This window comes from Syngnathus acus, chromosome 6 (genome assembly GCF_901709675.1).
Source record: "Syngnathus acus chromosome 6, fSynAcu1.2, whole genome shotgun sequence".
NCBI lineage: Eukaryota > Metazoa > Chordata > Actinopteri > Syngnathiformes > Syngnathidae > Syngnathus > Syngnathus acus.
In genome coordinates, this window is record NC_051092.1 from 16,556,363 (window position 1) to 16,578,384 (window position 22,022).

The following is a 22,022-nucleotide window of genomic DNA, read 5'->3' on the forward strand; positions in this document are numbered from 1 at the left end:
ATTTACACAAAGATGAGACAGAACGAGATCAAGACGGACAATATTGAAAGGAAGCTTTTATACACAAACCGTCATTATGGGGGGCTTATATATGATTTTTTCCGTGATTTTTGTGACGACTTGATCACTTTTATACACTCGTAAAAAGGCTGTGGACTGCTGTTGTGCAGCACCGCTTTGCTGGGCGGAGGGATATGACATGGTCACTGGGGAGAAAAGTGGTGTGTTGATCGCATGTCCATCCGCCAGGCAAATAGTGCCGTAAAATTTACACAAAGATGAGACAGAACGAGATCAAGACGGACATTACTGAAAGGAAGCTTTTATACACAAACCATCATTATGGGGGGCTTATATATGATTATTTCCGTGATTTTTGTGATGACGATCACTTTTATACACTCGTAAAAAGGCTGTGGACCGCTGTTGTGCGGCACCGCTTTGCTGGGCGGAGGGATATATGACATGGTCACTGGGGAGAAAAGTGGTGTGTTGATCGCATGTCCATCCGCCAGGCAAATAGTGCCGTAAAATTTACACAAAGATGAGACAGAACGAGATCAAGACGGACAATACTGAAAGGAAGCTTTTATACACAAACCGTCATTATGGGGGACAAAAGAAATGCATATGATGCCGCTTTTAAGCTAAAGGCAGTCGATGTTGATGACAGTGTTGCATCACCCTTTTCTTTATTTCGTGGTCCCGTCTACTCTGGAGCTATACGTGTCGCTCGCTAGTTTAATGTAATTTAGCGCTTCGTGCATGAATAAAATTAGCATGAACAGACCCTCATCATGGAAAATGCTAGAAGAAATGCATAAAACCGACGACGAAAGAGATACTGAGAAAGTGTGTGGCAAAGGATAACTAACGCTATTCCAATCGGAAGACTTCGAAGGTTTCAATGCACAGGAGGAAGATGAAGATGATGAAGCTCTTTTTTTTACTTTTACTTGTATGCTTTTTTAATCAGCCCTGTTAGTGCTGTGCTACCGTGTTGCTGCTGTGTTACCGCCGCGTCTCAGTGACTTTTACCGGTATGTTTTATTTAATCAAACCCTATTAGTGCTGTGTTGCTGCGGTATTACTGCCGCGTCACAGGCAGTGTTTGGAAAGAAATGTTAAGCTATGTTATTAAAACTTTAAAAAAGCTTTCTGTGTCCAGTCTTTCTTTGTTAATAACTCGCGTGCACACTTCCGTGTTGCTGCGGTACTACTGCTGCGTCACAGGCAATGTTTAGAAAGACATGTTAAAGTATGTTATTAAAACTTTAAAAAGGCTTTCTGTGTACTGTCTTTCTTTGTAAAAAAACTCGTGTGCACGTGCGGCTTATAGTCCGGTGCGGCTTATATAAGAAAAAAACTAAAATATCCCCGGATTTTAGCTGGTGCGGCTTATAGTCCGGTGCGGTTTTTAGTCCGGAAATTACGGTACTCCCCTCCGGACGGCGTTATAGAGCTCTGTACGCCAAAACCAGCAGACACAGAGACAGCTTCTTCCCCCAGGCTGTTGCTCTGATGAACTCACACCACTCTTAAGAGTCTCAGAGTCATTACTGTGCAATAACATCCTACTCTCCACGCCTTTTTTGAATTGTCTACACTGTTTGTACTATGTCATCCTTGAAGAGGGACCCTCCCATCTGTGGTCTCTTCTCAAGGTTTCTCATTTCCCCTAGCCGGAGTTTAGAGTTTTTCCTTGCCCTCTTGGGAGTTTAAGATCAGGGGATGTTTGAGAATATTTGCCATTTTTCACATGTCCTGAGTGTTGTTAGTCACCTAAATGTTGAACAGAGGCTGTGATTTACCAAAGTCAAATTCCTTGTTTGGCACGCTCAAACATGGCGAATAAAAACTCTTGAATCTTGAAGAATCAGTGAAAGAATACATCTAAATAAAGTACTAATAAAGAAATTACTAATAAAGAAATCAAAACGGCAACACGGTGACATATCTGAAAATCAGAGAGCTTTAACTCACAAACACCTGGTGACAGAGGTGAGGAAACGGGAAACACTTAAAGTCGGCCTTAAAAACTTTAAAAGTTAAGATTAGTCGAAAATAGGTGGTGCATCACAAACTTGCCCCTGTACTTGACTTTTGATCCGCAGTTTGTCGGTGAAAAAAGTTTTGCTGAGTCTTGAAATTAGCTGTCAATCTCTCCGCTGTAGCCGCCCGTTCATGTGTTGACTGCTAGTGTAGTTAGCATGCTACTTAGCAAAGTGACGGGTAATATTGTACTCCTTGAATACTGCAACCGTTTCTTGGCATATCAGACAAACCGGCATTGATCGGACTTCAGTGAAAAAATATATTGTTGTCAACTCTTTTTTTTAAACACTCGGCGCTCAGTGTCCACCTTTCTTTTCCTTGGGCCACTCATTTTGATGGAAGGATTCCAGGGGAAGGTTTGTGGGTCGCTTTGGCGTAAAACTATATCTGAAAGCTCAGCACGCAAATTACGAGAATGCTAACGTTACAGCCAACACTCGAAATTCGGCACTGATAGAAATAGAGCGCGGAGTGCGCCGTGTTCGTACTACCGAGTACGTACACGCACTTGTGAGTGTGCACCAAGCTTTCTGACACGGCCTACGGGAGTAAATGCGAAGGCGGGCGTTTCTCCATCTACTGGGGAAATGCAGTCATTGCAGGGAAAATGACCCCAAAAAATGTTTAATAATACAATTTATCCAGGTTTGGCAGGCCGGATTAAACTGCCCCGTGGGCCGGATGTGGCCCGCGGGCCGTAGTTTACCCATGTCTGGTCTAAAATGTCAATCTTTCACTGCTGACAGAGTTATGGGAACACATGAATCAATAATACAGTAGCATTTTGTCAGTCAAACTGTTGAGCTAAAGAGAAGTATCTTTATTGGTTGAGAGTAGCATCTGTTTAATACCTAATGATTTAATTGGATAGCCTCAATGAGACCACAACAAAAACGCATGTAGCCTTTTTTAAATTATTCCCTCCTCCTCATTTTTCTCATTGACAGAAATCCATCGCAGCGACGGAGAACTTTAATCCATGTATATAGTTCAAATACTCTGGGTTCAACTCTGTCCTAAAACTATCTGTGTAGTGTGTGTGTGTGCGTGCGTGCGTGCGTGCGTGCGTGCGTGCGTGCGTGCATACCTGCGCTGTGGATTGTACATGAAGAGCAGATTGAGCAGCCTGTGTCCAGCTTCAGACAACCAAGTGAATTTATTCTTTAGATTATTATAGGGCTGCTTCCTCAGACTGTACTGCCCAATAAGAGGCAGATTAGAAAATCCCTGTGTAACACACAAATGCTTGAATTTAACACAAATCTAATTACTGGAAGAGTTCATTGCAATAAAAAAAATGCAAGAAATTTGCAACAAAAACATTTGCATGCAGATTTATCATAACACAAAAACAACGAAACCATTTACTGAAATTTCCTGAAATTGCAGCCAGTGGCCCTTTATTTGACAGGGAGGCTTTTGTTCAAATTCTTGAGTAAAGCCCAGATCCCACTGAGCTCCTGAGGAGCGACAGCTGTGAGGTTTCTATTAAATCTCATTTTTTTATACTTTGATGTATTTCATTGAGCCTGTTGAACGAATTCAACTGAAAATGAGTTGTGGGCAGGGTCACCCATGGCAAAAGGATCATAGGTGAAGGGCAAAGCACCGCTCATATAGCCCTTGATTAATGAAAATGGATTCCGTTCTCACTTGCCCGGATGCGGGTCACCGCGGCCGCCCTCTGGAGCCAGGCCTGGAGCTGGGGCTCAAAGCAAATGTCTGGTGGCCGGGCCTTCGCCCATGGGGCCCGGCCGGACACAGCCCGAAAAGGAAACATGGGTCCCCCTTCCCATGTGCTCACCACATGTGGGAGGGGCCAATGGTGTCAGGTGCGGAGTAAGCGGCGGCTTAAGGCGGGGACCTTGGCGGTCCGATCCCTGGCTACAGAAGCTGGCTCTTGGGACATGAAATGTCACCTCTGATGTGCGAGGCAAAAAGGTTCCGACTAGACATAGTCGGACCTGCCTCCACACAGATTTTGGGCTCTGGTACAAGTCCTCTTGAGAGGGGCTGGACTCTCTTCCGCTCTAGAGTTGCTCACGGTGAGAGGCGCCGAGCAGGTGTGGGCATACCTATTGCCTCCTGGCTGGGCGTCTGCACATTGTTCACCCAGGTGAACAAGAGGGTAGCCTCCCTCTGCCTCCGGGTGGGGAGACGAGTCCTGACTTTTGTGTCTTTGCACCAAACTGCTGCTCAGAGTACTCACCCTTTTTGAAGTCCTTGGAAGAAGTGCTGGAGAGTGCTCCTTCTGGGGACTCCATCATTCTGCTGGGTGACTTCAATGCTCACGTGGGCAATGACAGTGAGACCTGGACAGGTGTGATTGGGAGGAACGCCCCCCCCCCCCTCTGATCAGAACCCGAGCGGTGTTCTATTATTGGACTTGTGTGCTCGACGTGGATCGTTTATAATATTCAAAATAAGGGTGTCCATGTGTGCACCTGGCACCAGGACACCCTAGGCCGCAGTTCGATGATCGACTTTGTAGTCTCCGATGGTGGAGGGAAGATGCCGGACCCAAACGTACTGTGAGGGTCTGCTAGGAACGTCTGGCAGAATCCCGTGTCAGAAAGAGCTTCAACTCCCACCTCCGGCAGAGCTTTCCCCACATCCCGGAGGAGGCGGGAGACCTCAGGCGGGTCTGAGTGGACCATGTTCCGTGCCTCCGTTGTTGAGGCGGCCGACCGGAGCTGTGGCCATAAGGTGGTCGGTGCCTGTCGTGGCAGCAACCCCCAAACCCGCTGGTGGACACCGGCCGTAAGGGATGCCGTCAAGCTAAAGAAGGAGTCCTATCGGGCCGTTTTGGCCTGTGGCACTCTGGATGCAACCGGCAGGTACCAGATGGCCAAGCAGAATGCGGCCTCTGCGGTTGCTGAGGCAAAAACCCGGGTATGGGAGAGGTTTGGCGAGGCTATGGAGAATGACTTCCGGATGGCTTTGAGGAAATTCTGGTCCACCATCCGGCGTCTCGAGAGGAGGAAGCAGTGCACCGTTAACACTGTTTACAGTGGAGACGGCATGCTGCTGACCTCGACTCGGGACGTAGTGAATCGGTGCGGAGAATACTTTGAAGACCTCCTCAATTTCATTGACACGCCTTCCATTGTGGAAGCAGGGCCTGGAGACTCTGAGTTGGACTCTCCAATCTCTGGGGTCGAAGTCACAGAGGTAGTTAAAAAGCTCCTCGAAGGCAAGGCCCGGGGGGTGGATGAGATCCACCCAGAGTTCTTAAAGGCTCTGGACTTGTGAGGCTATCCTTGGTTGACACACTTCTACAACATTGCGTGAACATCAGGGGTCAGTGCCTCTGGTTTGGCAGACTGGGGTGGTGATCCCCCTTTTTAAGAAGGGGGACCGGAGGGTGTGTTCAACTACAGAGGAATCACACTCCTCAGCCTCCCTGGTCAGGTCTATTCAGGGGTGCTGGAGTAGAGGGTCCGTCGGGAGGTCGAATCTCGGATTCAAGAGGAGCAGTGTGGTTTTTGTCCTGGCCGTGGAACAGTGGACCAGCTCTCTACCCTCGGCAGGATCCTTGAGGGTGAATGGGAGGGTTAGGGCTCAACCAGTCCACATGTGTTTTGTGGACCTGGAGAAGGCATTTGACTGTGTCGCTCGAGGAGTTCTGTGTGGGGTGCTTGGGGAGTACGGGGTGCCGAGCCCACTGATAAGGGCGGTTCAGTCCCGGTATCATCGATGCCAGAGTTTGGTCCACATTTCTGGCAGTAAGTCGGATTTGTTTCCGATGAGGGTTGGACAAGGCCAAGATTGCCCTTTGTCACCAATTCTGTTCATAACTGTTATGGACAGAATTTGTAGGCGCAGCTGAGGCGTTGAGGGTGTCCGGTTTTGTGACCTCAGCATTGCATCTCTGCTTTTTGCGGTTCGCAAAGAGTGTGAAGCGGTCGGGATGAAGGTCAGCACCTCCAAATCTGAGACCATGGTCCTCAGTCAGAAAAGGGTGGAATGCCCTCTCCGGGTCGGGGATGAGATCCTGCCCCAAGTGGAGGAGTTCAAGTATCTTGGGGTCTTGTTGACGAGCGAGGGCAGGATGGAGTGTGAGATCGGTGCAGCGTTTGCTGTGATGCGGACTCTGTACCAGTCTGTCATAGTGAGGAGTTGAGCCAAAAGGCGAAACTCTCAATTTACCGGTCGATCTACGCTCCTACCCTCACCTATGGTCACGAGCTATGAGTCGTGACCGAAAGAACGAGATCCCGGATACAAGCAGCCGAAATGAGTTTCCTTCGCAGGGTGTCCGGGCTCCCCCTTAGAGATAAGGTGAGAAGCTCGGTCATCCGTGAGGGACTTGAAGTCGAGCCGCTGCTCCTCCACGTTGAGAGGAGCCAGTGAGGTGGCTCGGGCATCTCATTAGGATGCTTCCTGGACACCTCCCCGGGGAGGTGTTCCAGGCATGTCCCACCAGCAGGAGACCCCGAGGGTGACCCAGGACACACTGAAGAGACTATGTCTCTTGACTGGCCTGGGAACTTCTTGGGATTCCCCGGGCTGAACAAAGTGGCAGGGGAGAGGCAAGTCCGGGTGTCCCTCCTAAAGCTGCTGCCCCCGCGCCACGATCCCGGATAAGCGGTAGAGGATGGATGGATGGATGGATGGATGGACGGACGGATGGATGAGGAGATGGATGAATGGATGGATGAACGGATGCTTGAAGTGTTCATAATTAAGTTCCACGATACTGTGGACCTCATCATATTGTGGGTGACAATAGTTGCTAAAATACCGTTTTTTTTCCATGTATAATGCGCAAAATGTAACTAATTTATTGTCCTAAAATCTGGGGTGCGCATTATACATGGGTACAATTTTTTTTTTTTTTTTTTTTTTTGAAGAAAATCATGGTACAACAATTTTTGAAGAAAATCTTGTCACGGATGGAGTGTGGAAAGGAGCAGGGCGACCAAGTGCAGCTTGGACCAGGGTTTATTGGAGGAACTCAAAACACAGACTTGGTAAACTAATTGTGATAAATAACTGGAACATCACTCAAATATTGGTGATCCCGTTGAGAGTCTCACATATTTCTTCGCTATCGAGTTTGCTACTGCATGCGCAGTGATACTGACCGGCAGAATAACATCCGGTTGTTCCCAAAGATGATCTTTTTTCTGAAATAATTTTACGTTTACGGACTTAAGTAACCCGGCCGGGTCATACCAAAGACTATAAAAATGGGACCCATTGCCTCCCTGCTTGGCACTCAGCATTAAGGGTTGGAATTGGGGGGTTAGATCACCAAATGATTCCCGAGCGCGGCGCCGCTGCTGCTCACTGCTGCTCACTGCTCCCCTCTCCCCCAGGGGATGGATCAAAATCACACGGGGATGGGTCAAATGCAGAGGACAAATTTCACCACACCCAGATGCGTGTGTGACGATCATTGGGACTTTAAAAAAAAAAAAAAAAGTCAAAATTTGGGTGCGTATTATACATGGGTACAGGCTTTTTTCCAGCATCGACATGCCATTTTTAGGGTGCGTATTATACATGGGGGCGCATTATACATGGAGAAAAACGGTAATACTTGCCATACTGTGTGAGAGATATTAATAAAGAAGCACAGACACAAAACTAAATAAATAATACAATTATGGTGGTTAAGAATAAAAATACTAAATAGAAATGTGGTAAAAGAGTGCTGCAATATAGTACAAATTAAATGTTAGTGAAGTGGCAGCAAAGAAAAGCGTATTGAAACTATAGTAATACAAAAAAACTATTCCATTGCAATTTGCTGACCCAATTTTACTTTTGAATGAAAAAAAATTCATGGCAGTTACAAACTAAATATATACAAGAAAAATGAGAAATGTTAGGGAAAAGAGCATTCCGATAGGGCTAAGTTTTAATGATCGTAAGATGGCTGCAAAGATGAGATGTCCTGACAGTGGAGGCGTCCGGAAAGTCTGCACAAGCGACTTCACAGCCTGCAGTGGAATCGATTTTATTTTTAAATGAACTGCGCACATTTTCTGTCCTGACAGTGGAGGCATCACCGCAGTGGAGACTTCACCTTAATAATAATAATGATAAATTATATTTATAACGCACTTTACATTCGGAGGAATCTCAAAGTGCTACATGGCAAGTAAAAACAAGAAAACAAAGCAAAGACAAGTATAAAACAACTGGACGACAACCAGGATGTGAGAACAGGATTACGGAAATGCTAGAGTAAAAAGGTGAGTTTTAAGTCCGGTTTTGAAAGAGTCAGTGGATTGGGGTGCTCTTAAGTGGTCGGGGAGGGAGTTCCACAGTGTGGGGGCTATATGGCAGAAGGAACTTGGTTTTCGGGACGTGGAGAAGGTGTGAGTTGGATGAGCGGAGGCTTCGGGTGGTAGGTTTTGGGGCAAGGAGTTCTTTGAGGTATGCGGGAGCATGTCCGAGGATACACTGGTAAGTGAGGAGGGCGATCTTATAATCAGTTCGGAATTTGATGGGGAGCCAGTGCAAAGAACGAAGGATGGGTGTGATGTGGTCGCTTTTCCGCACCCTCATCAGAATCCTAGCAGCGCTGTTTTGGATGTACTGTAGCCTCTGGAGGCTCTTGCTAGGGATCCCGATGAGGCGTGCGCTACAATAGTCTACCCTGGAGGAGACAAAGGCGTGGACAAGTTTCTCAGCATCCGTCAGGGTAAGAGTGGGGCGCAGTTTAGAAATATTCCTGAGGTGGAAGGAGGTTTTGGAGATGTGTTTTATGTGTGACTCTAGGTTGAGTTGAGGGTCCAGTTTCACACCTAGGTTGGTAACAATGGCTGAGAGGGGGATAGTGTGACCGGCGAATGAGATGCTTGTTATTGAGCAGATATGTATCTGATGGGGAGTGCCAATTAACATGGCTTGGGTTTTGTCACTGTTGACTTGCAGGAAGCTGAGATTCATCCACGCCTTTATCTCCTCCAGACACAGGGAGAGGATGGATGAGGGAGATGGAGGAGGCTGGGTTGTGGAGGGCGGGGGGTTGAGTTTGAGGTATAGCTGGGAGTCGTCCGCATAACAATGATATGAGATGCCGAACTTCCTGATTATATTGCAGAGGGGTAGCATATAGAGAGTGAAGAGGGTAGGACCAAGTACAGATCCCTGGGGGACACCGGAGGTCACAGTGTGTGTGTCGGATTTTTTCCCTCCCAGGGAAACGTACTCGGTTCGGTTCGAGAGGTAGGACTGAAGCCAGGTTAGAGCAGTGCCAGAGAATCTAGTGGAGTGAAGTTGATTAAGGAGGATATTGTGGTGGACAGTGTCAAATGCAGCGGACAGATCCAACAGAATGAGAAGTGACAGGGAGCCTGCATCGACAGCCATGAGAAGGTCGTTGATGACCCTAACAAGGGCTGTTTCCAGAGTGAAAACCGGATTGAAATTTCTCAGCAATGTTATTGCGGGTGAGATGAGTGTGAAGTTGGGCAGCTACCACTTTTTCCAGAACCTTGGAGAGGAACGGGAGGTTTGATATCGGTCTGTAGTTGGCAAGGTTGTCCGGGTCAAGTGAGGGTTTTTTGAGCAGGGCGGTAATGATGGCTGTCTTCAATGCAGGTGGTACAGCGCCAGACTGGAGTGAGAGGTTGATGACATTGGTTATTAGGGGACTAATGGCTGAGGTTTGTTGTGTAATGAGGGCTGTGGGGAAAGGGTACAGGGCACATGTGGAGGGTTTCATATTTTTGAGGATGTCCTCTACCTCCGACTGCAAGATGGGGGAGAAGCAGCGGAGAGGCTGGACTGTCCCGGGTGGAAGGAAGGGGGGTGGAGGTGAAGTGGAGGGTCCATAAGAGGAGAGGAGCTGGGAGCAGATGTTGTCAACCTTAGCGGTGAAGAAGGTCATAGTTATTGCACACTACCTCTGAGGATTCTGTTGGAGTGGTGGCTTGGGGTTTGAGAAAGTGGTTGATGGTTGAAAAGAGCTGTTTTGAATTTCCAGGGGTATTGTTTATGATATTGGAGTAGAACTGGGCACGTGCAGTCCCAAGGGCTTTTGAGTAGGCCTTCTGATGTTCTTTGTAGGCCTGTTTGTGCACGGTCAGTCCTGAGGCTTTGAGACGACGCTCGAGGATGCGTCCAGTTGACTTCATCAGACGCAGCTCACTGGTGTACCAGAGGGCTGAGCGTGAAAAAGTGACTGTTTTGTTTTTTATGGGGGCGTGGATACCTAGAAGTTTGGCCAAGGAGTTATTGTAATAGTCCACTGCCTTGCTGACTGATGGAAAGGTTGCAGAGGAGGAGGAGAGAAGCTGGAGGTCCTGTGCTATAGTGTCTCGGTTGATGTTTTTGAAATTTCTGAATGAGATTTGCCGCTTGGGTTTGGAGTGGGGGCGAGGGAACGGCAGTTCCATTTGAATAAGTTTGTGGTCAGACACACCGACCTCGTGAACTTGTAGGTTGCTTATAACCTTAGCATATTTTTATTTTGAAATGAACCTAGTTATTAGTATATTATATATTTATTATTGTATTATATATTTTTAAATGAACCGCGTGCATTTCCTTTTCCTCACAGTGGTGGCGTCCCCACAGTGGAGACTCCACCGGAAGCAACCTTACAGCCAGCCAGGTACGCTTAAGCATTGATCCACTGACCTATAACCCTTTCCTATCATTACAGATTATCCAAGGTCTCACCGGCCAGATGTTTTCGTTTGGCGTCCCCAATAACTGAACTATGAGATCGAGCTGCTGGATTTCTGATGTTCCAGGCAGAAGAGGTTTGTGTGCCAGCAGCTCAGCCAGGATACAACCTACAGCCCTGTTATGCAACAAGGTAAAAATACATTAATGTGGTAAATTGCACTATTATTTAGATGTTTCAAGCAAGAGTGTGCCTGCTGAGTATAGTATTATTGTGGATTGAGTCTCACCACATATCAAGAGCTGTAGTCTGGGTTTTGCTTCCGAGGAGGAGTTCTGGAGCTCTATACCTGGGGAACAAGTAGTAAGTATTTAGTGAGGTCACTGAGAGCTAATGAGGGAGAATTAGGCTAGGTTCACACTGCAGGCAAATGCGCCGCGTATCAGATTTTTTTGCCTTATGTGATCCGCATCAGATATTTTATGACAGTATGAACCGCTAAACTACGATTCTTTCTAATCTGACCTGGTTCACTTTCATGTGTGGTCTTAGATTGGATATGTATCGGATTTTGTGCAATGCGACCGCATTTTCAACAGCCAAGATATATCCGACCGAGACATTATCAAATGCACTCTGCGCAGGCAGGGAGCACACTACTTGGGAGGAAGATTGACGGTTTGATTGGCTGTGAATCTGCAAAGTTGTTTTTATTGTGGTTAGAGGAGCTGGGGTCGAAAAGACGCCGATTGAGAAGTGAGGCATATCATTGACGAGGGGGAGAAGATAGCAGCCGGCAGGGGCAAGGCTTAGTAGTTTTGAAGGGAACCGGGGTCTACGATTGTGAACCACTGCCAACCATTGCCGACCACCGCGGCAAAAGTGGGGTACACCCAGGTGGGGAGGCTGTTTTGAGAGATCTGGCAGGAGAGCACCACTGGTGGCGGCTAGGCTGACTGGCTGGGCCAGACAAGGGTGATGAGGTCAGAAGCAGAGCATCAGCACTGGCGCCACAAAGGCGGCTGGGGCTACATGGGCAAGACGGCAATGACAGCAGTTGACAAGTAAGAATCATTGCGTGTCAAATGGGCTGGATGGCATAGGCTTGGGGGAGGCTGGGGCAGCAACCCTAGACCAGGCTCCATGCTGGACGCTGGAGTATCTCAGAATAATTACGCTACACTTAGATATCAAACTACTGCAAACATGACATTAAAAGCACTGCAAAAGTACATGGAGGAGGTGATGAACATGACGGAAGAACTGAATTAACTCAACAAGCAACAAACATTCATAACCGCATTAATGGCCGAAATCAGGGATCTTGAAAAGAACATGGAGCAAGAAAGAAAATTGAAGTCTTGGAGAACAGGCTGGACAATTTAGAGCAGGGGGTCCACACTTTCTCGGCATACGAACTACTTATAAAATGACCAAGTTCAAAAGGTGCACCCACTACAAAAATGCAAAACATAACTTTATTATCAAATATATTGAGCATTCATTATTTGTACAATGTATGATGACGGACGTAAGATGGCGGCGCGTGCACACGCAGCGGCCTCTCTCTGTCCCGAATGTTTTGTTTTGTCATTTACTGTGTGTTTGTCCGACAGTTTTGTGTGTTCGTCTCGTCGTACCGGGTTGTGCTACAAGTGCGGGGGGGGGGCTGGTTCTGCTCGACATCGGCGAAAGCGAGTTTTGTGGCGATCTGGACTTTGAAGCGGGGACATTAAAGGCGCTCGGTCTGCTCCGTCCTGGAGCGTCGCCGGACTCGCCTGCTATTCCTCCCCCGGTTGGGCGTCCGGGCCAGGCTGGCGGCCAACCCAGCTCGCCCGGCCGTGCCTTCCATTCTTCTGGCGGACGTTCGATCGCTGGACATCGCCATGCCTGCTGAGTTCTACGGACCGGACAGTGCGTGACTGCTGTGCATCTGGAGCGGATGGCGTGCTATCGGGCGGACCGGGCCATTGTACGAGGGGGACCATCGCGAGGAGGTGGACTGTGCGTCTACATCCGTGACGAATGGTGCCGGGGCTCTGTTGTGGGATGCCAGCACTGCTCGCCACTGGCGAAGTTTGTGATCTCCGGGCTGTCTATGCACCAAACGGCAGCTCAGAGTACCCACCCTTCTTGGAGTCCCTGGAGGAAGTGCTGGAGAGCGCTCCTTCTGGGGACTCCATCGTTCTACTGGGTGACTTCAATGCTCACGTGGGCAATGACAGTGAGACCTGGAAGGGCGTGATTGGGAGGAACGGCCCCCCCGATCTGAACCCGAGCGGTGTTCTATTATTGGACTTCTGTGCTCGACACGGATTTTCTATAATGAACACCATGTTCAAACATAAGGGTGTCCATGTGTGCACTTGGCACCAGGACACCCTAGGCCGCAGTTCGATGATCGACTTTGTAGTCGTGTCATCGGATTTGCGGCCGCATGTTTTGGACACTCGGGCGAAGAGAGGGGCGGAGCTGTCAACTGATCACCACCTGGTGGTGGGTTGGCTCCGATGGTGGGGGAAGATGCCGGTCCGACCTGGCAGATCCAAACGCTCTGTGAGGGTCTGCTGGGAACGTCTGGCGGAATCCCCTGTCAGGAAGAGCTTCAACTCCCACCTCCGGCAGAGCTTTTCCCACGTCCCGGGGGAGGCGGGGGACATTGAGTCCGAGTGGACCTTGTTCCGCGCCTCCATTGTCGAGGCGGCCGACCGGAGCTGTGGCCGTAAGGTCATTGGTGCCTGTCGTGGCGGCAATCCCCAAACCCGCTGGTGGACACCGGCGGTAAGGGATGCCGTCAAGCTGAAGAAGGAGTCCTATCTGGCCGTTTTGGCCTGCGGGACTCCGGAGGCAGCTGACAGGTACCGGATGGCCAAGCGGAACGCAGCTTCGGCGGTTGCTGAGGCAAAAACCCGGGCGTGGGAGGAGTTTGGCGAGGCCATGGAGAATGACTTCCGGACGGCTTCGAGGAAATTCTGGTCCACCATCCGGCGTCTCAGGAGGGGGAAGCAGTGCAACGTCAACACTGTTTACAGTGGAGATGGCGTGCTGCTGACCTCGACTCGGGACGTCGTGTCTCGGTGGGGAGAATACTTCGAAGACCTCCTCAATTCCACCTACACGCCTTCCATTGTGGAAGCAGGGCCTGGGGACTCTGAGGCGGACTCTCCAATCTCTGGGGTCGAAGTCACTGAGGTAGTTAAAAAACTCCTCGGCGGCAAGGCCCCGGGGGTGGATGAGATCCGCCCGGATTTCTTAAGGGCTCTGTATGTTGTGGGGCTGTCATGGCTGACACGTCTCTACAACATCGCGTGGACATCGGGGACAGTGCCTCTGGATTGGCAGACTGGGGTGGTGGTTCCCCTCTTTAAGAAGGGGGACCGGAGGGTATGTTCCAATTACAGGGGAATTACACTCCTCAGCCTCCCTGGTAAGGTCTATTCAGGGGTGCTGGAGAGGAGGGTCCGTCGGGAGGTTGAACCTCGGATTCAGGAGGAACAGTGTGGGTTTCGTCCTGGCCGTGGAACAGTGGACCAGCTCTTCACCCTCAGCAGGATCCTCGAGGGTGCATGGGAGTTCGCCCAACCAGTCCACATGTGTTTTGTGGACTTGGAGAAGGCGTTCGACCGCGTCCCTCGGGAGGTTCTGTGGGGGGTGCTTCGGGAGTACGGGGTACCGAGCCAACTGATAAGGGCGGTTCGGTCCCTGTATCACCGATGCCAGAGTTTGGTCCGCATTTCCGGCAGTAAGTCGGATTCGTTCCCAGTGAGGGTTGGACTCCGCCAAGGCTGCCCTTTGTCACCGATTCTGTTCATAATTTCTATGGACAGAATTTCTAGGCGCAGCCGAGGCGTTGAGGGTGTCCGGTTTGGGGACCTCAGCATCGCGTCTCTGCTTTTTGCAGACGACGTGGTGCTGTTGGCTTCTTCAGGCCGTGATCTCCAGCTCTCACTGGAGCAGTTCGCAGCCGAGTGTGAAGCGGTCGGGATAAGGGTCAGCACCTCCAAATCCGAGTCCATGGTCCTCGATCGGAAAAGGGTGGAATGCCCTCTCTGGATCGGGGATGAGATCCTGCCCCAAGTGGAGGAGTTTAAGTATCTTGGGGTCTTGTTCACGAGTGAGGGGAGGATGGAGCACGAGATCGACAGGCGGATCGGTGCAGCGTCGGCAGTAATGCGGACTCTGTACCGGTCCGTCGTGGTAAAGAGAGAGCTGAGCCAAAAGGCAAAGCTCTCAATTTACCGGTCGATTTACGCTCCTACCCTCACCTATGGTCACGAGCTATGGGTCGTGACCGAAAGAACGAGATCCCGGATACAAGCGGCCGAAATGAGTTTTCTCCGCAGGATGTCCGGGCTCTCCCTTAGAGATAGGGTGAGAAGTTCGGTCATCCGGGAGAGACTCGGAGTAGAGTCGCTACTCCTCCACGTTGAGAGGAGCCAGATGAGGTGGCTCGGGCATCTCATCAGGATGCCTCCTGGACACCTCCCTGGGGAGGTGTTCCGGGCATGTCCCACCGGTAGGAGACCCCGGGGACAACCCAGGACGCGCTGGAGAGACTATGTCTCTCAGCTGGCCTGGGAACGCCTTGGGATCCCCCGGGATGAGCTATATGAAGTGGCTGGGGAGAGGGAAGTCTGGGAGTCCCTCCTGAAGCTGCTGCCCCCGCGACCCGACCGGAAGCGGAAGAAGATGGATGGATGGATGAATATCATAAAAATCATGAAAAATCCAAACATAAGCCGCAGGGTTCAAAGCTTGTGCAAAAAGTAATGGCTTATAGAGTCAAACCTCGGTTTTCGACCACAATCCGTTCCAGAAGGCGGTTCGAGAAGTGAATCGGTCGAATTTTCCCATTACAAATAATGGAAAAAAATGTAATCCGTTCCAAGACTAAAATAAACGCCTTTTTTGAGCATGTTTTCATTTGTGCATTTTTGTCCGATGGCGCAACTGCAGCGTACCGCCGAACGCGCATTCGTAGCGCGCCGCCGACCGTGCAACTGCACCGCGCTGGTCGCATTATTGTGACAGAGCCGTTGCTGAGATTTAGAAAATATTTTTAAAGTCCTGATGTACTTTCCAAAATTCAAGTGGACCTCAGTGCGCAGGGAGCTTAATTTGGTCCGTTCGCGCAACCGCAGCGCGCCGGGCGCTCACTGTCGCATTGCTTTAAGAGCGTCTTCGTGTTTTAGGATGGCTTTACTGCTCCCACTTGCTTTCTTTGGAGGCATGATTAAGGGTTAATACAATCCTCAAAGTAACGAAAATACAATAACGAACGGAGTCAGTCGGCATCCGAGCCGCGCGGTCGGGTTTTCTCGGGTCCTTTCGGCTCATCTCGCGAGGTTCGACCTCCGCATTTTGTTCGACAACCGAAGCAAAAAAATCTCAAATTTTTCGTTAGAATTCCGATTTGTTCGAGAACCGGGACGTTCGAAAACAGAGGTTTGACTGTAGTCTGGAAAATGAAAATTGTTTTTGTAAGTCAAAAGTCAAAGTCAAAGTCTGCTTTATTGTCAATTTCAACACATGCCAAGACACACAAAGAAATTGAAATAACGTTCCCACTATCCCACGGTGACAAGACATTAAGATTAAGATTAAAGTCCCAATGATCGTCACACACACACCTGGGTGTGGTGAAATTTGTCCTCTGCATTTAACCCATCCCCGTGTGATTTTAATCTATCCCCTGGGGGAGAGGGGAGCAGTGAGCAGCAGCGGTGCCGCGCTCGGGAATCAGTTGGTGATCTAACCCCCCAATTCCAACCCTTAATGCTGAGTGCCAAGCAGGTATGACCCGGCCGGGGTTTGAACCCACAACCTTCCAGTCTCAGGGCGGACACTCTAGGCCACAAGTAAACAACACAATAAAATAAAAACAAGAAGGCACAAACAATGAATAAATAAGAGTGATGAATAAATAATAAATAAACAAATAACACAATAAATAAGAGGAGCGAAAATGGAGCAAGTCTGCATACAGCAGACAGTCAGAATATAACGCAAAGGTACAGGGGAGAGAGTTCAGGATCCTAACAGCCTGGAGAATGAAGCTGTTGGTGAGTCTGGTGGTGCGGGAGCGCAGGCTCCTGTACCTCTTCCCAGAGGGCAGAAGATCGAACAAAGAGTGAGCGGGGTGACTCGCATCACTCACAATCGTGGTCGCCTTGAGTGTCGCCTAATTACTTGAGTGTACGTTGATGACTTGCACTGAATTGAATCAACCATGGATGAATGGTCCGGAGAGTAGCTGCTTACAGCCAGCCTCAAGCACACATTTTAGTTGCACTTCAAAACGCACTTTGAAAATGACACTGGAAAAAGGTCAATCTCCCATTCCGTACCAAAGCCCCATTTTTGGCCTTTTACGGAGGTCACATCATTACGGATTCCAAATAGCACTGTTGTTGTGGACACATACTGTTTACTTAAAAAAATAAATAAAAAAATCTCAGATTTTCTTAAATGGCACACACAGCACTAAATTCATCACAGTAAATTAAAGACGATTTTGGAATTTAAAAAAAAATTATAATGTGCACCCTTTACAAATTTTAAATGAAACAGCATTTATTCACCAAAAATTGGAGACAGAGATACTGTGTAACAGCCCGAGATCTAAGAAAAGTCTCCGGAGCACTCGTCTAAATTCAACAGGAAGTCAGCCGTTTTCTATTTCCTTTGAGATTTTTGGCCTTTTATTTTTTATTAAGGTCATGTTTTAGCTTTTAGTGTGATATACTTAATTTAAAAAATAAATTTAATTTCAATATGCTAGTATCCAAACATGCCAGGGCTGCGAGGACCTTTTATAACTGCTCGCAGTTCTAGTTTGTATTTTGGTCCTACATTATTGAGAAAAAAACATATTAGCTTAAGAACACAACTGTGCATAATTATGGAGGGCAGGACACAAAAAGGGCAGCACAAAAATTATCTCATCACATACATTAGTTATTCAACCAAAAGACACTCACCACAGTGTAACCACCCTGGGCGTCATGGGTTGCTGGGGGACACCATACCTGCGAGCTAACCCGAAATCAGCTGAGGACAAAAAGAAAGAAATATATCTGAGAAAAGCACATTTCACAAAATCAAACCACTTTGTGATTTGAAGAATAAACATTTAATTAACAAGGATTTAACCATGGAGCAACAGTTTAAATTCAATAGCTGGGGGTGAGTGTTTAAAACCGTATAAATAAATAAGAGATGAAATAGTTAAAACTTTATTCATCATCATAGATACAAATTGTATAATAAATTACATACTTTATTCATCCCACAGGGGAAATTAAAAAATATACCAAAGCATACACAAAAGAAAAGTCACTATAAATGGTAAATTTCTGGCTTTAAAAAAGACATTGAAAATCCACTTTTGTTTGCTTTTATATTCATTTATTGTGCACTTTGAGTCTCCAAGATTGAAGAAAAGTGTACTCTATCCCTCCAGGTGTTGCAGAGATACTTTTGTGATCTGTTTAGGGGCTATTTTTTACTCCGTTCAGATTTCTCCATTTTCTATTACTTATTTTTATCTATTACGTCCCATCCTTAGGAGCGGGACTACCAAATAAGGTAATGGTAACCAAACGGTTTCGCAAATGCGCCAACTTTGTTACTCAGAGACATTTGTAGTCCAACAACTCAAGGATGCCGAAGTGGAAAGATCAAAATGTTCAGTTGTTGGCTGCTCAATCCACACAACTCATTGCCCATCAGAACCTCAAAGTGCCTGGTCAAATTTCATTTTTCAAGCAGTGTTCCCACATCTGTGGGCAAAGTTCTGCTTGTTCAAGGACGAGTGTTTCAGAAATCTTTTGTCAGTATAGACAAGGATTTGCAGAAAGACGTCGTTTCGTTGATGGTTTAGTTCAGTGGTTCCCAAACTTTTGCAGGCTGGCGCCCCCTTTGGCTCCCCAGTGAATTCCTAGCGCCCCCCCAAGGCACATATGGAAACAAACACCTCTTTCTTGATATTTGGTTTGCTGCAATTTGAAAAGAGAAAGGTTAAACACAAATGTGTATTTCACAAATAAAACCCAATCTAGTATTTAGTAAACCAATTTATTTTTTAGCAGTTTTAACTGTTTCAGCAACATAGAACCGTAAATAAACATTCCACCAGTAACCTTCATTGTCTCACACGTAATATTAATGGGATGGATGTGCTTGGTGCAGGGACATAAGCTTCTCAACATCAGGCTGGAACTCACTAAGAAGTCGTAGATCCCCGCGGTCAGTAATTTTCAGTCGGTTTCTTTGCTTGGAAAGAATTTCTGCACTGAAGCCCCGTTCTACTAAATATGATGTTGGGAAGGCAATGAAGTACATCTTGACCTTGTTCCACAGCACTTGATAGCAGTCAGAGATTTTTTTTTGTAACCATAAATCTTGATATGACTTTTTGAACTTTGGCCTTAGCTCAATGTCATTTTGAATTGAAATCAGTTCTTCCTCTGCCACTCCAGTTTCTTCACCGTCGACATTTAGGAATGGATTGATCACCCAGTCTGGTATTTCAAGCAATAAAATGTCCTCAAATCTCTCAGACATGTCTCTGTGCAGTTCATCCAGGTGTGTACAATACACTTGAAGCTCATCGTCTGGTATGCCTTTTTCCTCATCCAATTCAGAGAGGCTTGGGAACTGGTAGAGTGCATGGCGAGCGATGTTTCGTTTGAATAACTGTAACTTGGCCAGGAAGGTGGAGATAGCTGATTTGACTTTAATTAGGTTAGCCTCATTTCCCTGCAGCTGCAAATTAACTTCATTGAACTTTGCGAATATATCTGCAAAATAAGCAATGTCATGCTTCATGTTTCTTAGTTCATCACACAGAACAGAATTGGAGTCTTGGAAGAATTCAACAACTGTATCAAACAGTGAATAGAAACGTCTCAGGCAGTTTCCCTTTGACAGCCATCTAACTTCTGTGTGCAACACTAAACGTTCAAACTCTTCATCATTATCAGTGCACAGCTGTCGAAACAGTCGGGAATTGAGGGCATGTGCCTTGATTTTATTTATTGCTGTGATAACAGTACTCATTGATTTGTGTAGTCTACCACTCAGGTTTTTTGCGACCAGATGCTGCCTGTGGATTACACAGTGCACTGTAAGTACTCCAGGTACAGCTTTTTTCAAGAAACTAATGAAGCCACGATGACGACCTACCATTGATGATTCCAATGATACACGGAAGACGGAAGCTGTGGGATTGACGCGACGCACTGTGAAGTTCTTGGATCGGATATTCTTTTACACCAAGTTTGGGCTGTGTTCTTATGTTACAACTCATTCTCACGCCTGCACATGAAGGACTGGAAAATAACCCAAATCAAGAAAACGTAACCGATCTAAGCAGATCGTGAACCCGCAAGTTTGTTAGCAGACTGCTAACAGCTGATTTACCGGAGAACAGCTGATTGAGCTGTCAAAGAGAGCTACGACCAACGTGAGCAATATGGGGCCGAAAAAAAACCTAACCATGTCCACGGAGGAGGTCGAGGACATAAAAAGGTCACTTGACTTCCTTTCGGAAGAAGTTTCTGCTGTAAGGATGCAGCAGAAGAACATCTTGGCACTGGTGGAAGAGGTAAAGACGCTCCGTATGCTCAATGCTGAGAAGGACAAGCGGCTTGCCTACCTTGAAAGTCGGGTAGCGGACATCGAGCAATACACAAGACTAAATGACATTGTCATCACGGGAATAGCGATCAAACCTATATCTTATGCAAGGGCAGTGACGGCAAGTAACGATGGATGTGAGCAACATGCAAGCTCAGCCGAGCAACAGGTAGCTGAGTTTCTGCAAACTAAAGGAATAACTATGGACTCCAACCAGGTCGAAGCATGTCATCCACTGCCCAGAAGAAACAGCAACGACAAGCCTGCAGTCATTCTGAAATTTGTCAACAGGAAGCACAAAGTTGCACTTCTAAAACAGGGTAAGTTGCTCAAAGGTACAGACATCTACATAAATGAACATTTGACAAAGACCAATGCGGATATTGCAAAGAAAGCACGTCACTTGAGAAGAATGAAAAAAATACAGAGTACATGGACCAGAAATTGTAAGATATACATCAAGCTTAATGGATCACCAGAAGAGGCCAAGATACTGATGGTGAGGAGTATTGAGGAACTGGAAAAGCTCGAATAAGTATCCTCAACTGGAGTGGACTTGGAACTGAATGGAGGTAACAACACAAAACACAAACATAATGTTCAGGGACACTACTCAACCTACATCAAGCAACAATGGACAGGTAACACAGTGGATACAAGAACATGAACAACTCCAACTGACGTTTGATTACAGTGAAAGCAGCACTCTGGACATAGATCAGGACATCGACCCAGACAATAATTTCTTCTCCACCACAAACAACACATGTTATTATTACAGCAATGATCAGTACAATACGGACATCTTAACAAAAGATAAGCTATCTATTATCCATTTCAATAGCCGGAGTCTATATAAAAATTTTAGTAGCATTCGGGATTACTTAAACACATTCAAACAATCATTTAATATAATAACTATTTCTGAGACCTGGATTACGACTGAGAAGGGAATGCACTTTGAGATGGAAGGCTATGAATTCATATGCAACAACAGACAGAGCAAAGCGGGGGGTGGTGTTGCAATCTATGTTGATTTGAATATGAAATTCAAGATTGTAGAGGCTATGACACAGGTGGTGGACAATCTTCTTGAATGTCTCACGATACAGATTTGTGTTGAAAAGAAAAAAGACATTATTATAAGTTGTGTCTATAGAGCTCCTGGTTCTAGCATTCATACATTCACAGAATGGATAGAAAGTGTGATTATACAAAAAGGCAATAAAAATATTTTTATTTGCGGGGATTATAACATTGATCTATTAAACCCAAATAAGCAACAAAATATTGATGATTTTTTAAATTTAATGCATAGCCTGAGTCTCTTTCCTACAATCACTAGACCCACGAGAGTAACATCACAGAGTGCTACTCTGATAGATAACATATTCACCAATATAATAGAAAACAGGACAACAAGCGGGTTATTAATTACTGATATTACTGACCACCTTCCAGTGTTTACAGTATATGACAATAATTTCAAATCTGAAATTGGGGTGTATAAACAACAAAGAAGAATTAGGACAGATGAGACAATTGCTACTCTAAAACATGAATTAATGCAACAGAACTGGGATGCAATATATGAAGAAAAAGATGTAAATAATGCATACCATAAATTGATGACTATATTCACTTCATTATATAATAAGCATTGTCCAATCAAGGAATATAATAAAAAAACTAAATATAAGGACAGTCCATGGTTGACGAAAGGCTTAAGAAATGCCTGTAA

General features: G+C 46.8%; 2 protein-coding genes across 9 annotated transcripts in view; one reads left to right on the forward strand and one right to left on the reverse strand.

Annotated features, from left to right (window-relative positions):
• Positions 1 to 3,711, forward strand: part of exoc3l1 (exocyst complex component 3-like 1) — a 490,744-nt gene extending 487,033 nt beyond the window's left edge. Inside the window, exon 17 of the transcript XR_005098156.1 lies at positions 3,655 to 3,711. The gene's annotated coding sequence lies outside the window, so the exon portion shown is untranslated. The remainder of the gene's footprint in view (positions 1 to 3,654) is intronic.
• cdk10 (cyclin-dependent kinase 10) overlaps positions 1 to 22,022 on the reverse strand; it is a 79,267-nt gene that overhangs the window by 7,041 nt on the left and 50,204 nt on the right. For 6 of the 8 annotated variants that reach the window (XM_037253684.1, XM_037253685.1, XM_037253682.1 and 3 more), the window contains 4 exons: positions 17,623 to 17,692; positions 10,932 to 10,991; positions 10,696 to 10,819; positions 3,143 to 3,282 (listed from right to left, as the gene is read on the reverse strand). In XM_037253684.1, the coding sequence (XP_037109579.1) occupies positions 3,143 to 3,282; positions 10,696 to 10,819; positions 10,932 to 10,991; positions 17,623 to 17,692 (394 nt within the window). Of the gene's footprint in view, positions 1 to 3,142; positions 3,283 to 10,653; positions 10,820 to 10,931; positions 10,992 to 17,622; positions 17,693 to 22,022 lie in introns of those variants that run through there. The other 2 variants (XM_037253686.1, XM_037253687.1) reach the window with 2 other exon arrangements.